General features: G+C 45.3%; 1 protein-coding gene across 1 annotated transcript; it reads right to left on the bottom strand.

Annotated features, from left to right (window-relative positions):
• LOC308616432 (transmembrane emp24 domain-containing protein 9-like) lies at window positions 1-3,232 on the bottom strand (the record flags this gene model as incomplete). The annotated part of the gene is made up of 6 exons (XM_081232674.1): window positions 1-291; window positions 417-563; window positions 1,131-1,256; window positions 1,590-1,690; window positions 2,085-2,330; window positions 3,148-3,232. The coding sequence occupies 6 exons, from the start codon at window positions 3,230-3,232 to the stop codon at window positions 142-144; spliced, it is 855 nt and encodes a 284-aa protein (XP_081088800.1). The 3' UTR covers window positions 1-141.
• Window positions 3,233-20,038: the final 16,806 nt, after the last annotated feature.

Consider the following 20,038-nt stretch of genomic DNA (forward strand, 5'->3'; position numbering starts at 1 on the left):
CACACACACACCAGTAACAAGGAAGTCCCTCAGGGTTGGGAGGAGTGGGAGGAGCCAGGAGACAGACCAGGCCAGGCCACTTCCCATTATTCAGCAGAAGGGGAATGAGTGGGGGCTAAGCCTCTGGTCTCTGGGGCTCATCTACACCAACTTCTTGGCTTTAAAGAAGCTCTTGAGGTGCTGCATCTGCCAGATGCCAGTGGCCAAAAGGATGAAGGTCTGCAGAATGAACCACCACAGCACCCGTTGGTTGGTGCTCTCGCTGGTCTGCCGGAAGCGCTCCTCTCGCCACTGTGGGAGGGGAGAACAGGAAGGCGTGGCTAGAACTGAATTGACCCCCAGGGGAAGAGCTGAAAGAGCCACTCCCTGGGAGGTAACACATCCACTGTCCCAACTGGCCCAGCCCGGCCCCTCACCCTCTGGTACTCCTGCTCCTTCTGGATCTTCTCCACTTGCTCCACCAGCTGCTGTATGCGCAGATGCAGCAGGGTCAGCTTGTCATTGGCTGCAAGTTCTGTATAATCATTGGTGTGTTCACCCAGCTGCATGTCCAGGTGAATGGCCTGGGGAGCAGGGGAGCCAAGGGTGGGGGTCAGGGAGCTCAGCTCCACGCACCTGCCAGAAACCCAGCTTCCACACACCAGTCTGGGCCTGACTGAACTGAGCAGTTCAGTGCCTCAGACTCATTGATGTGGGGACTAGCTCTAGCTCCAGGTGCCAAAACACCAGATCAAGGCCCTGCTTGCTTGGAGTTCCATGTCCAAAAGACAGAAGGCACAGAACAATGTGCAGAACAAAATGTGTATGACTCAGTGTTTGAGACAAGCAGCTCCTAGGAGTTCCATGTCAGTGGGAGGTGGTAACGAAGAGCCTGGGAGTGTTCAGCTGCTGGACAGCTCTGAATTTCACATTATGAAGCTTGGTCTTTATTCTAGGGATGGCAGGGAGCCGAGGGATGATTTTAAGTCAGAGTGACTCCCTCCTGGGTCCCCTCTCATTCTTCAGGACCTGTCCTCTGTATGCTTACTTCATGGAAAGCCCAGCCCTCCTCAAGAGGCACCGCCTACTGAGCCCTTCTCACCCAAGGGACTGAGGTGCTAAGGGCTGGTGACTTTCCCCTCCATACTCACCAGCTTGCCGTCATAGAAGAGGGCGAACCGGATGGACTCGAGGTGAAGGCAGATCTGGTGCTCTCCAGGAGACTGGGAGGTGAAGGTAAAGCTGCCCCGAGGGCCGTACTGACGGGCCAGCAGATTCTAGAGGAAACAGCCTCCGTGAGCACAGAGAAGCTGACCAGAAACCTGCTTCTAGGAGAGGAACTCTGGGGATATCCCAGGTTCTGACCCCCACAGGCCAGACCAGTAGGGAGGGTGTGAGGAAAATGGCATCAGTTTGGGCTTGAAAATCTCAGATCCCAGCACGGCTAGTACACAATACTCTACAGATTGCAAAGAGCATGGCCTTCCTTGAGCCCTCCTGCCTGTGAGGAGATGAGCCCTCCTCTGTGAAATGGAGGACTAGGGAGGACTAGACAATGATGCTGGAGACGTGGGGGTGGGAGGGCTGCAGGGAGTCAAGGCCTGCCTCACCTTGTTCTCGGGGTCCTTCACAAACACGAACAAATTGATCCACTGCGGGGAGGGCTGGTACTTTTCCATAGCAGGGTCGTATAACTCGGTCTTGTAGTTACCTAATGGGGAGGCAGCCTGGATGCATCCCCATCCACACTCATGACAAAGAGCCCGCCCAGGACCTCCAGGAGTCACGGGGGCCGTGGGGAGGAACAGGAAGATCCGGGTGTCTGATTGTGGGGCTTGACCACAGCCCTCTGCCTCTCTCCTTCCCTCTCCTGCCCCGCTTTTCTGCTGTCATCCGGGTCTGGATCAGACTTGCCTCCTCGGCGCCCCCCAGCTCCGGCACAGGCAACGGAGAGGATGCTTTGCCCACACTGCTGTCCATCCATTTCCCACCCGTGCCCACCCCCGGCAGCAGAGGGGAGGTATGGGCCTGAGCTGATCCCGCGGGGCCTCATCCCCATTCCCTCTCAGGACTCTGGGTGCGGGGAGGGCAAGGCTCGCGCGCACCTATGACCACTGTGCCATCGGGGATCTCCTGGATGAAGCACTTCTCCTCCAGCTCGCTGACCTCGAGGTAGAACGCGCCTCCGCCGCCCGTGAGCGCCAGCAGCTGCCCCAGCAGCAGCGGCAGGGCCAGTCCGGCTGCCCTCGCTCGGCCCCATCCCCGCCCGGGGCCGGCCCCGGGCCCAGCGCCTCGCGTCCCGCAGGTCCCCGCCACCTTCCCAGCCGAGTCCGAGGGTGTCTTTGCGGGGCCTGCGAGAATGCAAACTCGGGCACGGACTACAAATCCCAGGAGCCCCCGCGCGGACTCGCGTTGCGGAGGGGCCACGCGAGCTCCCACCCCACTAGTAAGGCGCTGTCCAGCGCTTTCCTTGCCCCGCCTCGCTTAATGCGCGCAGAAACCCAAGGAGGCGGGTGCTCTTAGCCCCATCTTGCTGATGTGTTAACAGCCTCAGAGAGAAGAAGGAAGGGACTAGCCCTCTGAAACTTGCAGGAGCGGCTGCCTGAGATGGGTGTTGAGAGTGTGGGCAGGTCCAGGTGTGACCTGGACCTGAACCTCGAGGAGGTTAGAAGTGATGGTGAGACAGAATGAGAACTACAGAGAAGCCCTGTGGGGTTCAGAGGCTGACGTAGTAGTTCAGGAAAGGAACGGAGAAATGTCCCTTTTATGGAAGGGGTAAGTTTGACTCAAGCTATGAAGGATGGTTAAAATCTCCCTGAGCAGTGAGGGAGCAAGAACAATTTAGGTGGAGAGACCTAGAATTGCCTAACAGCAGCAGGCCAGTTAAGGGACTAGGGGAAGAAGGTTTATGGGCACATGGAGGGAGGAGGTAAGTCGGGCCGAATCACTGAAGGGGCAGGAGCTGCCAGGCCAACTTGCACAGGTGGGACTCTTCATCCAGTGGGACCAAAAGAAAAGACTGTGAGTGAGCCTGGAGGGTGAAAGAAGTCGGCAGGAATGCAACTGGAAAGGGAAAGGGAATACACAACTGAAAGATGTGGGTGGGTGGGGCCAACATGACAAGACAGGGACCCAGGAATAGCAAATCTCAGGAATTCCGAAGCTCACGGTGCTCTGAGTAGGGCAGTGTATACTCAAATGTCAATATAAAGCAGTAGCCCTTCCCAGGTGGTGGGATGAAGTCCTCCACCATCTAGTGCCTGATGATAATAGATGCTCATTGGTTTATTCAGTAATATAAAATGATGATGAAAATAATAATACTTTTTATTCTTCTGTGCCAGCTGCTGTTCCAAGCACTTTTTTTTTTTTTTTTTTTTTTTTTGTGGTACGCGGGCCTCTCACTGTTGTGGTCTCTCCCGTTGCGCAGCACAGGCTCCGGACGTGCAGGCTCAGCGGCCATGGCGCACGGGCCCAGCCGCTCCGCAGCATGTGGGATCTTCCCAGACCAGGGCACGAACCCGTGTCCCCTGCATCGGCAGGCGGACTCTCAACCACTGCGCCACCAGGGAAGCCCCCAAGCACTTTTTAATGTATTAACTAAATTAATATTTTAAAAACTCTATAAGGTAGACTCTAATAGGATTCCAGTTTAACAGTTGGGGAAGCAGTGGCAAAGAGAGGTTGAGTAATAATTTGCCCAAGGTCATCCAGTGATAAGCGGCAGGCATTTGCTCACACAAACTCTGGGCATGACTTTACGATACACGCTGGACATGAATATGAGTAAAACCTGTCTCCTGTCCTCTAAGAGCCCACTGAAAAGCAAAGGAGCAATGTCAATACAGTGTTTTAAGATTAATAATATGTTTTAGCTACCAGAAATTGTCCCCTCACTTTATCAGTGTGGCCCATTGATAATTCTAGGGGAACGTTTTTATTCCTTCACTGGGAATGATCTTTAAATGAAAATGACAGATGCAGGTGTTAACAAAGGCAGACACTTTAGAAAGGTCAATTAAGACAACAGCTGAAAAGCATCTGTTGGATTTGGGAACTAGCTGTTCATCAAGGGCATTCGCCAGGAGCTGGGACCAGGGCTGATGACTCAGGGTTTGGGAGGCAGGATGAGGTGCTGTCCATGGTCCTGAATCGTGATTGTCAGTACCACCACCTGCAGTAAGGGACTGGGTTTTTGTTTTTGTTTTTGTTGTTGTTTTATATATAAATTTTCCAATCCTTCATGAACCAATACTTTTGTAAAAAAGAATAAAACATGAAACTGATTATGTGCTTGAATGTCACATCAATGTTAAATTTCTATAAAAGTTTCTAAGCACTCAATTTCTGTGCTTATCTCATTGCAGACCTATAACAAACACTCATGGACCAGCACTGGCCCACAGTGAGTAGCACTGTTTCATAGCCAGTGATCAGACTGCCCACAGAAATCCCCTAAAGGGACAAAGGTGGAAAATTATTAGGGCCTGTAGTGACATGCTTGTAAGGAATTAGTGCACCAGTGACTTTACAGCAAGATTGCAAAGCCAAGAACCCAGATGTTGGGAAGGATGAGATGGTTCCCAAGTAGAAAAAGTACTGTGTTGATGATAAAACCTGTTTCTGAGTGATGACAGGGCTGAGAATATAAGAGCAGATAGCCCACCATCCTGGGATTCTCCCACTTGACAGTGATCTCATTCCACACTGTCTGCCAAGACCACTGAACCTGGGTGCCGTTTGTGAGATTTAAAGGAGACATTGGGAAACTGCATCTACTTGCCCTATCTGAGGTTCCCCTAAGATCGAAGACTCTGGCAGGCCTCTGCTACATGCTGTTGCCTTTCTAAGGGATGTCCTGAGCCCCCATTGCTGCCCTCTTTTCCACTTGCCTAATTCCTATTCACCCTTTCAAGACTCAAGTGCAGCATCACTCTTTTAGGTGTTTCCTGCCCTGGGCTCCTTGGGACCTTGCATTAACCATGTTGAATTATAATTGTCCATTCACATGCAAGTCCCTTGGGGCTGATAGCTGGAAGAGATTAAGACAGGTTTCTGCCACATATATTTATCTCTGTGCTCCCCAAAGCCTAGCGAAAATCTAGGAACAGTATGATTGTGCAGTGGATGTTTGGTTAGAGAAAGGGAAGAGAGAGGAAGGAGAAAAAGTAGAAGGGGAGTATGGAGGGAAAGCGGGGGATAGAGAGAGGAAAAAGAGAAGTTGGAAGAAGAAAGAGAGAGAAAGAAGAAAGCAAGGATGAAGGAGGTTGGAGAGAAAGAAGGAAGAAGAGTAATGGTGAGTCATAAGCCAAAATCTCCATACCTTGTGCCTGGCCTTTCTTATGATGTCCCCTCCTCATTATTCCCATTAGGCATCTCGAACTAGGGATGGTGGGGGTGGAGATACATCATAGTTAGAATGTTCTTGCACATAAAATCAGAGCTTCCATGTGCACTTCTGCTCTGGTGCTGGGTGGATTCTGTCGGTTTGCTGGTGACCTCCACATCGTCCCCAGGACACCACCATGCCACTGTTCCTCCTTCCTCTGGTCCACTGGTCTCTGCATTCTTCTTCCTCCCTGGCGTGTAGAAAAATACTCCTTGTGACCATCTCCACAAAGGAATTTCCTATGAAAGTTCTTTTCCCTGTGCTTTCTTTCCCAGAACACCTAGGCACTGAAGGGTGTGTATGTGCTGAATCCAGGGATATCAAGAACAGTATCGTGCTGGACCTAGAACCAACCACTGTTCCTGCTTCATGCACCACCCCCACCCCCCACCCCCACACAGGCTCACACTTAGCCCTCTGACAGAATTCTTCCACTCCTGGTGAGTTTTCTCAGAGTTTTCTCACTGACTCCCTTTCCAGTCCATCTCTCTTCAGGGCTTCGGGCAGTCCATCCCACAGGTCTGTGCCTGGCTTGGTCCTCCAACCCTCCTGCACTGCAGGGGTTCCCATAAAGAGGGCAAATCAAAGGGAGTGGCTGGGCTGTTCCTCAGTCCCTGAGAATCAGGAAGCCATTGATCCCAGGACTCAGAGGACTTCGAGGGGTAATGTGGCCAAATGCAACATACCAGTGCACTTAAGACTCAGCTCTATTCCAGCCAAAATACCGTTATATTTTCCCACAGTAAAATGTTTGCAGCATCCTCAAAGGTCTCCACTGTCTTCCAAACATCTTTTCTGGATGAGTAAAGAAATGCACAGACTTGGTTGAGGCACCAGGACTCCTCTCTGGGCTCAGTTTTCACAAAAGGCGAATCCTCTCCCCTCATGCCTGAGGTTGTATAGATGAACCTGGACGAGGGATGCAGCTTTCTCAGACATCTTCTATTTATCATCACCCTTTCCATCAATTTCCCGAACTGGTAACCACTTCTGCCCTTGAATGAAGGCTTTCTCTCCAGTCTTCCATGCAAATGGGAAACCTCATTCTTTTGGTTCAAAGATCATTAATTGTCTAGAATGAGATGGAACCCAGGGGAAAAGGAGGGTAGGGGACATGATGGGGAGACCAAGGTGGAGGGAAGAGAGAAGAGGAAGGTGGCAAATCCAGACAGTGACACTTCCTTACTTCCCCTTTCTTCCCCTTTCCTCTCCACTATTTCCTCCCTTCTTTTCCATAGCACCTCCCTCCTCCCTTTTTTCTCTCTGTTTTTAAAAGGTAAGTTTTACTATTATTCAGACATGGTGAGGCCAACAGATCAGGAGATGATTACTATTGAAAAGATAGTTTGGGGACTTCCCCGGTGGTCCAGTGGTTAATACTCTGCACTTCCACTGCAGGGGGTGCAAGTTTGATCCCTTGTTGGGGAACTAAGATCCCACATGCCGCAGGGCATGGCCAAAGAAGAAAGAAAGAAAGAAAGAAAAGATAGTTTGTTACTCACAGTTCCCAAGCAGACTGGGTACACCAAGTCATGCAGGGCCACATGGGGAAACACCAGGTTGGTCAGGAGGCAGAGGAGTGAGGAGAAAGCATGGATAAAAGCCTTTATTATGGTGTTCATGGGAAGGAGTGGGTGATTGGTTAGTTTGAATAATTTCAGCATGCTCTGTGGTGTCGGGGCTGTCATGGGTTATCTGGTACCTGACCCTGAGGTGATTAGGACAGGAGGAATATTGGCTTGGTGTGTGAGAGTTCAATAAAGATGGTGGTTGGGGGCAGGGGGTATGGGCTTTGGATTGGTTGGTTTACATATGAAAGGTACCCTCTCAGGTGAGTCCTTTGCTATCTCTAAGAACTAACCCTGGGAGGGGTAGTGAGGCCCCAGATGCCAGAGCATCAGGAACACAGAATATAAGAAAATATAGTTAATACACTCCCCAACCAGAGTCTGCACCACTGGGTCTCCAAAAGATCGTGGCAGCATTCTCATCCCACCTACATTGAGGGCTTTACAAGTCAAGAGATGAGGAACAGGGTGGAGCAGGTGAGGAGAAAGGTGGGTCACAGCCCTGCCTTCTCTTGGACTGGGGCGGAGCATATTGGGGCCAAGGTTAAGAGAAAAGTAAGACAATTGGGTTTCTACTGCTCCCACTGCCAGGATACTGCTGCACCCAATCTGGCAAGTCCCAGCCATGTTTCTGGCTTTGAAGAACAGGTTCAAATGACCTAAGGTGTGTCCTGGTCTCCATCCTTCCCCATCCCCATCCCCAAAACTAAGATTCAGGATTGTGTACTGGCTCTGTCATTAGTTGACTGTATGACCTTGTACCTTACTTCCCTTCTCCGGTCCTCATGATTTCCTGCCCCTATAGCTGCTCCAGACGAGGGCTCAGCCCCCCTTGCTGCTGGTCCATGTTGCTGCTCTCTGCCTGTCAGGGGGTTGTGTCAATCACTCCAGCTTACAGGTGCCAACTGTGTAAATACTTGTTGGTTGAATGGGCACTGCCACCACTGGAGAGGAGGAAGAGAACACCAGGGCTGCTCCCTGAGTGTGGGAGAGGTGGCGCTGGTGTTTGCTTCCTGAGATTGGAGTCTCTTCATGAGGGAGCTTCTGACTTAAGGATATGTGGATGGAATCAAAGTGAAGTAAGTTCTTCAGTTACCATCAACACTGTGATGTTATTTGATCTCCAATTTCCCTGTTCCCCTGAATGTATGTCAAGAATAAACTCCAGGGCTTCCCTGGTGGCGCGGTGGTTGAGAATCTGCCTCCCAATGCAGGGGACACGGGTTCGAGCCCTGGTCTGGGAAGATCCCACATGCCGCGGAGCAACTAGGCCCGTGAGCCGCAACTACTGAGCCTGCGCGTCTGGAGCCTGTGCTCCGCAACAAGAGAGGCCGCGATAGTGAAAGCCCTGCGCACCGCGATGAAGAGTGGCCCCCGCTTGCCACAACTAGAGAAAGCCCTCGCACAGAAACGAAGACCCAACACCGCCAAAAAAATATATTAAAATAAATAAATTAATTAAAAAAAGGAATAAACTCCATAACTGTGTCTCAAATTACACACACACACACGCACACATTGGGTATACATTCATATTCTCCTACTGCTGCCTTCTTTACTTTCCCTGTATTATTTAATGCCTCATGAACTTTTTGCCTGTTACTGTTCAGACTCCCATCTCTGAGTGTTCTCAAAGCTGTGGCCCTGGATTTAGGAAAACTGTTTGGGATATGGAGCCCATCTTCTGCTTTGACTACGTCCAATGCTCAGTGGGGGAGATTTCCAACAAGACTGGTAAAGGTCTAGATAGAAATTATTCTCTTTTTCTCCACTGCCACAGAAAGAGAATGGGCCAAGAGTTGTCTACTTCTAACCAGTCCAGCTCTCAATGTGGAGATTCTGACGTAAAGAACTCAGAGGAAACCAATGGAACAGTCAAGACAGTGTATCAGACAAAAAGCACACAGCCTGTTGTCAGCATAGCTTGGGAAATATGACATGTGTGAAATGTAGAGATATCCCTTTCCTCATCTCACAAGATATAGGAAAGCAAGGAACTTCCTGTAAAAGTGCTTTAGCAAAACCCAAATTTTAAGGCAATGACACCATTTAAAAACATCTAACCATGGAAAAAGACTGAAAGCTTTCTTTCTAAAATCAGGAACGGGACTTCCCTGGTGGTCCAGTGGCTAAGGCTCTGAGCTCCCAGTGCAGGGGGCCCGGGTGTGATGCCTGGTCAGGGAACTAGATCCCACATGCCTCAAGTAAGAGTTCACATGCTGCAACTAAGAGTTCGCATGCCACAACGAAAAGATCCCACACGCGGCAACAAAGATCCTGCATGCCACAGCTAAGACCCAATGCAGCCAAATAAATAAATACTAAAAAAAAATCAAGAACAAGGCAAAACCTTGTTTTGTCTACTCTCAACACTCCTATTCAACAGCATACCAGAAGATGTAACAACTGCAATAAGGCTGGAAGAAGAAATAAAAAGCATGCAGATTGGAAAGGAAAAAAGTAAAACTGTCCCTATCTGTAGATAACATGATTGTCTCTATAGAAAATCTCAAGGAATCTACAAAAACCTCCTAGAACTAATAATGAGTTCAGCAATTTGCAGGATATATGAGCAACACATACAAATCAAGCACATTTCTATGTATTAATAATAAACATAAAGAAACCAAAATTTAAAATGTAATACCATTTACCGTCATGCCAAAGAAAACGAATTACTCAGGTAAGATCTAAACAAAGCACGTACAGAATCTGTTTGCCAAAAACTACAAATCCTGATGAAAGAAATCAAAGACGACCCAAATAAATGTAGGGACATACTGTGTTTATGTATTGGAACACTCAACATAGTAAAGATGGCAATTCTCTCCAAATTAATATTCAGGTTTAACACAATTCCTATCAATATCCCAGCAAGAATTTTTATAAATATAGGCAAGATTATTCTAAAACTTATACGGAGAGGCAAAGGAACTAGCATAACTAAAACATTTTTGAAGAAGAAGGATAAGGTGGCAGAAATCAGTCTACCCAATTTCAAGACATTATACATAGTAATCAAGTAATCAAGATTATAGTAATCAAGGCTGTGTGGTATTGGTAAAAGGATAGACAAATAGCTCAGTGGGGCAGAATAGAGAACCCAGAAATAGACCAACACAAGCCAATCTGATTTTTGACAAAGATGCAAAGCAGGGAGCTTCCCTGGTGGCACAGTGGTTGGGAGTCCGCCTGCCGATGCAGGGGACACGGGTTCGTGCCCCAGTTCAGGAAGATCCCACATGCCGCGGAGCGGCTGGGCCCGTGAGGCGTGGCTGCTGAGCCTGAGCGTCCGGAGCCTGTGCTCCGCAATGGGAGAGGCCACCGCAGAGAGGCCCGCGTACCGCAAAAAAAAAAAAAAAAAAAAAAGATGCATAGCAATTCGATGGAAGAAAGCTATCTTTTTTTTTTAAAAAGGACATTATTTTTAGAGCAGTTTTAGGTTCACAGCAAAATTGAACTGAAAGTACAGAGAATTCCTGTGTACCCCTTACCCAGCACATGCACAGTCTCCCTACTATCAACATTCTGCACAGAAGTAGTACATTTGTTACAATCAACTAACCTACATTGATACACCATTATCACCTACAGTCCATAGTTTACATTATACATCACTATTGATGTTATACATTCTATAGTTTTGGACAAATGTATGATGACATGTATCCACCATTACAGTATCATGCAGAATAGTTTCAATGCCCCAAGAATCCTCTGTGCTTTGTCTATTTATCCCTCCCTCCCCCACTCCCCCAACCTCACTCCTAGCAACCACTGATCTTTTCATTGTCTCCACAGTTTTCCCTTTTCCAGAATGGCAAATAGTTAGCATCATACAGTGTGTGGCCTTTTCAGTTTGGCTTCTTTCACTTAGTAATATGCATTTAAGTTCCTTCATGTCTTTTCATGGCTTGATAGCTCACTTTTTTTTTTTTTTTTTTTTTTGCGGTACGCGGGCCTCTCACTGTTGTGGCCTCTCCCGTTGCGGAGCACAGGCTCCGGATGCGCGGGCTCAGCAGCCATGGCTCACGGGCCCAGCCGCTCCGCGGAATGTGGGATCTTCCCGGACCGGGGCTCGAACCTGTGTCCCCTGCATCGGCAGGCGGACTCTCAACCACTGCACCACCTGGGAAGCCCTGATAGCTCATTTTCTTTTAGTGCTGAATAATATTCTCTTGTCTGCATGTACCACGCCTTATCCATTTATCTACTGAAGGACAACTAGGTTGCTTCCAAGTTTGGGCAATTATGAATAAAGCCACTATAAACATCCGTGTGAATGTTTTGTGTGGATGTAAGTTTTCACCTCCTTTGGGTAAATACCAAGGAACATGACTGCTGGATCATATGGTAAGAGTATGTTTAGTTTTGTAAGGCACTGCCAAGCTGTATTCCAAAGTGGCTGTACCACTTTGCATTCCTATCAGCAGTGAATGAGAGTTCCTATTGCACAACATCCTCATCTGCATTTGGTGTTGTCAGTGTTCTAGATTTTGGCCATTCTAATAGGTGTGTATTCTAATAGGTGGTATTTCATTGTCATTTTAATTTGAAATTCCCTAATGACTTATGACAATGAGTATGTTTTCATACGTTTATTTGTCATCTGTATATCTTCTTTGTCAAAGTGTCTGCCCAGTTCTTTTGCCCATTTTTAAATTAGGTGGTTCATTTTCTTATTTTTGGATTTCAAGAGTTTTGTGTTTAGTTTGGATAACAGCCCTTTCTCAGATATCTTTGGCAAAGATTTTCTCCCAATATGTGGCTTGACTTCTCATTCTCTTGAAGATAGCCTGTTCAACAAGTGATGCTACAGCAATTTGCCACCCATAGACAAAAAAGAAAAAGAAAAAAAGAAAGAAAAGAAAAATGCCTTGACCTGTCTCACACCTTATACAAAAATTAACTTAAAATAGGACTTCCCTGTTGGCGCAGTGGTTAAGAATCCGCCTGCCAATGCAAAGAACATGGGTTCGATCCCTGGCCGAGGAAGATCCCACATGCAGCAGAGCAACTGAGCCCGTGTGCTACAAATACTGAGCCTGCACTCTAGAGCCCAAGAGCCACAACTACTGAAGCCCGCGCACCTAGACCCTGTGCTCTGCAACGAGAGAAACCACCACAATGAGAAGCCCGCGCACCGCAACGTGCTCGCTACAACTAGAGAAAGCCCGCGTACAGCAACAAAGACCCAACACAGCCAAAAATAAAAACAAATAAATAAATTAATTTATTTTAAAAATTAACTTAAAATAGACCACAGATTTAAATATAAAATGTAAAACCATAGACTTTTTAGAAAAAAAAATAGGAGAAAATCTTTGGGGTCTAGTGTTAGGGGTAAAGAGTGCTTAGACTTGACACCAAACCCATAAAAGAAAAAACTGATAACTTGAACTTCATCAAAATTTTGAAATTTTGCTCTGTAAAAAACCTTGTTAACAGAATGAAAAGGCAAGCTACAAACTGGCAGAAAATATTTGCAAACCACATACTTGACAAAGGTCTACTATATAGAATATGTAAAGAACTTCCATCACTCAAAAGTAAAAATTCAGGGCTTCCCTGGTGGCGCAGTGGTTGAGAGTCCGCCTGCCGATGCAGGGGATACGGGTTCGTGCCCCGGTCCGGGAGGATCCCACATGCAGGGGAGCGGCTGGGCCCGTGAACCATGGCCGCTGAGCCTGCGCGTCCGGAGCCTGTGCTCCGCAGCGGGAGAAGCCGCAGTGGGAGAGGCCACAACAGTGAGAGGCCCACGTACCGCAACAAACAAACAAAAAAGTAAAAGTTCAAATAGAAAATGGGCAAAAGACATGAAGAGACATCTAATTAAAGAGGATATAAAGATGCAAATGAATGTGTGGAAAGATTTTCAACATCAGCCATTAGGGAAATGCAAATTAAAACCACAATGAAGTTGAAACCACATTCGTCAGATGAGACTCAAACCCAGCTGCACCTCAGATTGGGACTTGAACCCACAATCACTGACTTAGGAGGGGACTCAAACCCACTGTCTTGTAAATGAAACCACACATCTAGTCTCAGGACTTATTGAAGCTCAAGTTGTTTTGTCTCGGCACAGAAAGAATTCAGCAGGAGGCAAAGAAACAGGTAAAGAGTGAGTTTATTAGCATAGGATGCTTGTGAGAGCTACAAGTTGGCAGGCAAGGGAGCGCAGCCCTGAGAACAAAGAGGGCTACATTTTTATAATGAAAGAAAAAGTGGGGAGGGGAGAAGACCACCTTCTTCCTCATTTTTGGGTAGACGTCAAGGCTTACATCATTAGTTCCTCCTTTAACCCTGTATTGTCTAACTGGGACTGTCATGGTGCTATTTAAATCTTATGTATATTAGCAAAATCGTGGTGACATACTAAAATACGGTAATTCATCTCAGGTTTTGGCATAACGTTCCCTTTCCCCTAGTTTTTTCACCTCTCACCTATATTGCTGTAGTAGCTATGTGCAGAAATGCTACTCTTCAAGGACCATTAACTCCCTGACTTCATGTAACAAGATTCAGACTCCATAACTATTGAACAAGATCCAGACTCCATAACTATTGTCTTGTATTTTAACTATGAGTATTTGTGGCTTGAGTGGGTCTGGGGCTTGAATGCACCTGGTCTTCCTTCAAGGTAGAGTAGATTATTACTAGGTTACTTGATTCTTTTCTTGAATGCTCATTAGCTTACAACAGTCTCCCAAACTCCCTTAAAATTCCTTTTCTGTCTTTAATTCCCCAGTGGAATTTCTAAACTATTTAATGATCCTACTCTATCCTTATCAAAGTATCATTACAAACATATCAGAATGGCTAAAGTAAAAAATAGTGCCAACACCAAATGCTGGTGACAATGTGGAAAAACTGGAGCACTTATACATTGCTGGTGGGAATGTAAAATAGTAGTCGCTCTGGAAAAGAGTTTATCAGTTTCTTTAAAAACTTAGCATTCAACTACCATATGACCCAGCAATTGCTCACCTAGGCATTTGTTCCAGAGAAATGAAGACTTATGTTCATACAAAAACCTGTACATCAGATTTCCCTGGTGGTGCAGTGGTTAAGAATCCACCTGCCAATGCAGGGGACATGGGTTCGAGCCCTGGTCTGGGAAGATCCCACATGCCGTGGAGCAACTAAGCCAGTGCGCCACAACTACTGAGCCTGCGTTCTGGAGCCCACGAGCCACAACTATTGAGGCCATGTGCTGCAACTACTGAAGCCCTCATGGCCTAGAGCCTTTGCTTTGCAACAAGAGAAGCCGCTGCACTGAGTAACCCACTCACTCACCACAACAAACAGTAGCCCCCACTCGCCCAACTAGAGAAACCCGCCCACAGCAACGAAGTCCCAACACAGCCAAAAATAAAATATAAACAAATAAATAAAGTTAGAAAAAAAAACTGTACATAAATGTTTATTGCGTCTTTATTTGTAATGGAAATAAAAGTAAGCTGTAAACAACCCAAATGTTCGTCAGTGGCTAAACTGTGGAGCATCATCGGACAGCTACTACTTAATGGTTACTTTCTCCTTCCCTTTTTAAAAAATTTATTATTTTTAATTAAAAGTTAAATTGGGGTATAACTGACATATAACATGACATTATGCTACTTTTAAAATAATGAAATGAGAATACTTTTCATACATTAATGTAATAAATACTTATTGATCATCTATTAGGTACTAGACATTGTTTCATAGCAGGATACACAGCACTAAGAAGACAAACTCTGTTCCCATGGACTTATATTTTACCGCTAGAGTGGGGGAAGATAACTGATAAACAAGTACATGAATGAAATAAGAAAATATCAGGGGGCAATACTTGTTTTAGTAAAAATAAAACAGAATGTTGTGACTGAGAGTGTGGCATGGGGGGTTATAGTACTCTGGGTTGGGAAAGCCTCTCTGAGATGGCATTTAAGCTGAGCTTTGAACATCAGGAAGAATTCATCATGTCAGGATCTGGGAAAAGAACATTGCAGAATAGAGACAGCCTACATTGTGTATCAAAGTTAGGAAACTGGATGCAGCCAATTCAAATATTGATAACTTTTAAATTTCTTCATTATTGAAGAAAGAATGAAAATAATTGCACTATTGATTCAATTCAAGAAGTTAGAATAAGGATAAAATATCCTTTTAAAAGGAGGAAGGAAGGGCTTCCCTGGTGGCGCAGTGGTTGAGAGTCTGCCTGCCAATGCAGGGGACACGGGTTCGTGCCCAGGTCCGGGAAGATCCCACGTGCTGCGGAGCGGCTAGGCTTGTGAGTCATGGCCTCTGAGCCTGCGCGTCTGCGGAGCCTGTGCTCCACAACAGGAGAGGCCACAACAGTGAGAGGCCCACGTACTGCAAAAAAAAAAAAAAAATGAATTTTATTTTATTTGTTTTTTTATACAACAGGTTCTTATTAGTCATCAATTTTATACACATCAGTGTATACATGTCAATCCCAATCGCCCAATTCATCACACCACCACACCAACCCCCGCCGCTGCTTTCCCCCACTGCTTTCCCCCCTTGGTGTCCATATGTTTGTTCTCTACATCTGTGTCTCAATTTCTGCCCTGCACACCGGTTCATCTGTACCATTTTTCTAGGTTCCACATGTATGCATTTATATATGATATTTGTTTTTCTCTTTCTGACTTACTTCACTCTGTATGACAGTCTCTAGATCCATCCACGTCTCAACAAATGACCCAATTTTGTTTCTTTTTATAGCTGAGTAATATTCTATTGTATATATGTACCACATCTTCTTTATCCATTCGTCTGTCGATGGGCACTTAGGTTGCTTCCATGACCTGGCTATTGTAAATAGTGCTGCAATGAACATTGGGGTGCATGTGTCTTTTTGAATTATGGTTTTCTCTGGGTATATGCCCAGTAGTGGGATTGCTGTATCATATGGTAATTCTATTTTTAGTTTAGTGTTTTTTTTTTTTTTTTTGCGGTACACAGTTGTGGACTCTCCCACTGCGGAGCACAGGCTTCGGACGCGCAGGATCAGCGGCCATGGCTCACGGGCCCAGCCGCTCCGTGGCATGTGGGATCCTCCCGGACCGGGGCACGAACACGTATCCCCTGCATCGGCAGGCGGACTCTCAACCACTGCGCCACCAGGGAAGCCCTATTTTTAGTTTTTGAAGGAACCTCCATACTGTTCTCCATAGTGGCTGTATCAATTTACATTCCCACCAACAGTGCAAGAGTGTTCCCTCTTCTCCACACCCTCTCCAGCATTTGTTGTTTGTAGATTTTCTGATGATGTCCATTCTAACTGGTGTGAGGTGACACCTCATTGTAGTTTTGATTTGCATTTCTCTAATAGTTAGTGATGTTGAGCAGCTTTTCATGTGCTTTTTGGCCGTCTGTATGTCTTCTTTGGAGAAATGTCTATTTAGGTCTTGTGCCCATTTTTGTGTGTGTGTGTGTGTGGTACGCGGGCCTCTCAGTGCTGTGTCCTCTCCCGTTGCAGAGCACAGGCTCCGGACACGCAGGCTCAGCAGCCATGGCTCATGGGCCCAGCCACTCCGCGGCATGTGGGATCTTCCCGGACCAGGGCGTGAACCCGTGTCCCCTGCACTGGCAGGTGGACTTTCAACCACTGCGCCACCAGGGAAGCCCTCTTCTGCCCATTTTTGGATTGGGTTGTTTGTTTTTTTTTAATATTGAGCTGTATGAGCTCTTTATATATTTTGGAGATTAATCCTTTGTCCATTGATTTGTTTGCAAATATTTTCTCCCATTCTGAAGATTGTCTTTACATCTTGTTTATGGTTTCCTTTGCTGTGCAAAAGCTTTGTAGTTTCATTAGGTCCCAGCTGTTTATTTTTGTTTTTATTTCCATTACTCTAGGAGGTGGATCAAAAAAGATCTTGCTGTGATTTATGTCAAAGAGTGTTCTTCCTAGGTTTTCCTCTAAGAGTTTTATAGTGTCTGGTCATACATTTAGGTCTCTAATCCATTTTGAGTTTATTTTTGTGTATGATGTTAGGGAGTGTTATAATTTCATTCTTTTACATGTAGCTGTCCAATTTTCCCAGCACCACTTATTGAAGAGACTGTCTTCTCTCCATTGTATATCCTTGCCTCCTTTGTCATAGATTAGTTGACCATAGGTGCATCGGTTTATCTATAAGCTTTCTGTCTTGCTCCATTGATCTATGTTTCTGTTTTTGTGCCAGTACCATATTGCCTTGATTACTGTAGCTTTGTAGTATAGTCCGAAGTCAGGGAGTCTGATTCCTCCAGCTCCGTTTCTTTCCCTCAAGACTGCTTTGGCTATTCGGGGTCTTTTGTGTCTCCATACAAATTTTAAGCTTTTTTGTTCTGGTCCGGTAAAAAATGCCATTGGTAATTTGATAGGGATTGCATCAAATCTGTAGATTGCTTTGGGTAGTATAGTCATTTTCACAATATTGATTCTTCCAACCTAGGAACATGGTATATCTCTCCACCTGTTGGTATCATCTTTAATTTCTTTCATCAGTGTCTTATAGTTTTCTGCATATAGGTCTTTTGTCTCTCTAGGTAGGTTTATTCCTAGGTATTTTATTCTTTTTGTAGCAATGGTAAATGGGAGTGTTTCTTTAATTTCTCTTTCAGATTTTTCATCATTAGTGTATAGGAATGCAAGAGATTCCTATGCATTAATTTTGTATCCTGCAACTTTACCAAATTCATTGATTAGCTCTAGTCGTTTTCTGGTGGCATCTTTAGGATTCTCTATGTATAGTATCATGTCATCTGCAAACAGTGACAGTTTTACTTCTTCTTTTTCAATTTCTATTCCTTTTATTTCTTTTTCTTCTCTGATTGCCGGGGCTAGGACTTCCAAAATTATGTTGAATAATAGTCGTGAGAGTGGACATCCTTGTCTTGTTCCTGATCTTAGAGGAAATGATTTCAGTTTTTCACCATTGAGAATGATGTTTCCTGTGGGTTTATCATATATGGCCTTTATTATGTTGAGGTAGGTTCCCTCTATGCCCACTTTCTGGAGAGTTTTTATCGTAAATCGGTGTTGAACTTTGTCAAAAGTTTTTCTGGGGGCTTCCCTGGTGGCGCAGTGGTTGAGAGTCCGCCTGCAGATGCGGGGGACACGGGTTCGTGCCCCGGTCCGGGAGGATCCCGCATGCCGCGGAGCGGCTGGGCCCGTGAGCCATGGCCGCTGAGCCTGTGCATCCGGAGCCTGCGCTCCGCGGGGGGAGAGGCCGCGACAGTGAGAGGCCCGCATAACGCAAAAAAAAAAAAAAAAAAAGTTTTTCTGCATCTATTGAGATGATCATATGTTTTTTCTTCTTCAGTTTGTTAATATGGTGTATCATATTGATTGATTTGCGTATATTGAAGAATCCTTGCATCCCTGGGATAAATCCCACTTGATCATGGTGTATGATCCTTTTAATATGTTGTTGGATTCTGTTTGCTAGTATTTTGTTGAGGATTTTTTGCATCTATATTCATCAGTGATATTGGTCTGTAATTTTCTTTTTTTGCTTTGGTATCTTTGTCTGCTTTTGGTATCAGGGTGATGGTGGGCTTTAGAATGAGTTTCAGAGTGTTCCTTCCTCTGCAATTTTTTGGAAGAGTTTGAGAAGGATGGGTGTTAGCTCTTCTCTAAATATTTGATAGAATTCACGTGTGAAGCCATCTGGTCCTGGACTTCTGTTTGCTGGAAGATTTTTTTTTTTTTTGCGCTATGCGGGCCTCTCACTGTTGTGGTCTCTCCCGTTGTGGAGCACAGGCTCCAGACACACAGGCTCAGTGGCCATGGCTCACAGGCCTAGCCGCTCCACGGCATGTGTGATCTTCCTGGACTGGGGCGCAAACCCGTGTCCCCTGCATCGGCAGGTGGACTCTCAACCACTGCGCCACCAGGGAAGCCCTGCTGGAAGATTTTAAATCACAGTTTCAATTTCATTACTTCTGATTGGTCTGTTCATATTTTCTATTTCTTCCTGGTTCAGTCTTGGAAGGTTATACCTTTCTAAGAATTTGTCCATTTCTTCCAGGTTGTCCATTTTATTGGCATAGAGTTACGTGTAGTAGTCTCTTAGGATGCTTTGTATTTCTGCGGTGTCTGTTGTAACTTCCCCTTTTTCATTTCTAATTTTATTGATTTGAGTCCTCTCCCTCTTTTTCTTGATAAGTCTGACTAATGGTTTATCAATTTTGTTCATCTTCTCAAAGAACCAGCTTTTAGTTTTATTGATCTTTGCTATTGTTTTTTTGTTTGTTTGTTTCTATTTCATTTATTTCTGCTCTGATCTTTATGATTTCTTTCCTTCTGCTAACTTTGGGTTTTGTTTGTTCTTCTTTCTCTAGTTCCTTTAGGTGTAAGGTTAGATTGTTTATTTGAGATTTTTCTTGTTTCTTAAGGTAGGCTTTTATAGCTATAAACTTCCCTCTTAGAGCAGCTTTTGCTGCATCACATAGGTTTTGGATTGTCGTGTTTTCATTGTCATTTGTCTCTAGGTATTTTTTGATTTCCTCTTTGATTTCTTCTGTGATCTCTTGGTTATTTAGTAACATATTGTTTAGCCTCCACGTGTTTGTGTTTTTTACGTTTTTTTCCCTTTAATTCATTTCTAATCTCATAGTGTTGTGGTCAGAAAAGATGCTTGATATGAGTTCAATTTTCTGAAATTTACTGAGGCTTGATTTGTGACCCAAGATGTGATCTATCCTGGAGAATGTTCTGTGTGCACTTGAGAAGAAAGTGTAATCTGCTGTTTTTGGATGGAATGTTCTATAAATATCAATTAAATCTATCTGGTCTATTGTGTCATTTAAAGCTTCTGTTTCCTTATTTATTTTCATTTTGGATGATCTGTCCATTGGTGTAAGTGAGGTGTTAATGTCCCCCAGTATTATTGTGTTACTGTCGATTTCCTGTTTTATAGCTGTTAGCAGTTGCCTTATGTATTGAGGTGCTCCTATGTTGGGTGCATATATATTTATAATTGTTATATCTTCTTCTTGGATTGATCCCTTGATCATTATACAGTGTCCTTCCTTGTCTCTTGTACCATTCTTTATTTTAAAGTCTATTTTATCTGATATGATTATTGCTACTCCAGCT

This window comes from Mesoplodon bidens, assembly GCF_964165515.1.
Source record: "Mesoplodon bidens genome assembly, chromosome: 4".
Lineage (NCBI taxonomy): Eukaryota > Metazoa > Chordata > Mammalia > Artiodactyla > Ziphiidae > Mesoplodon > Mesoplodon bidens.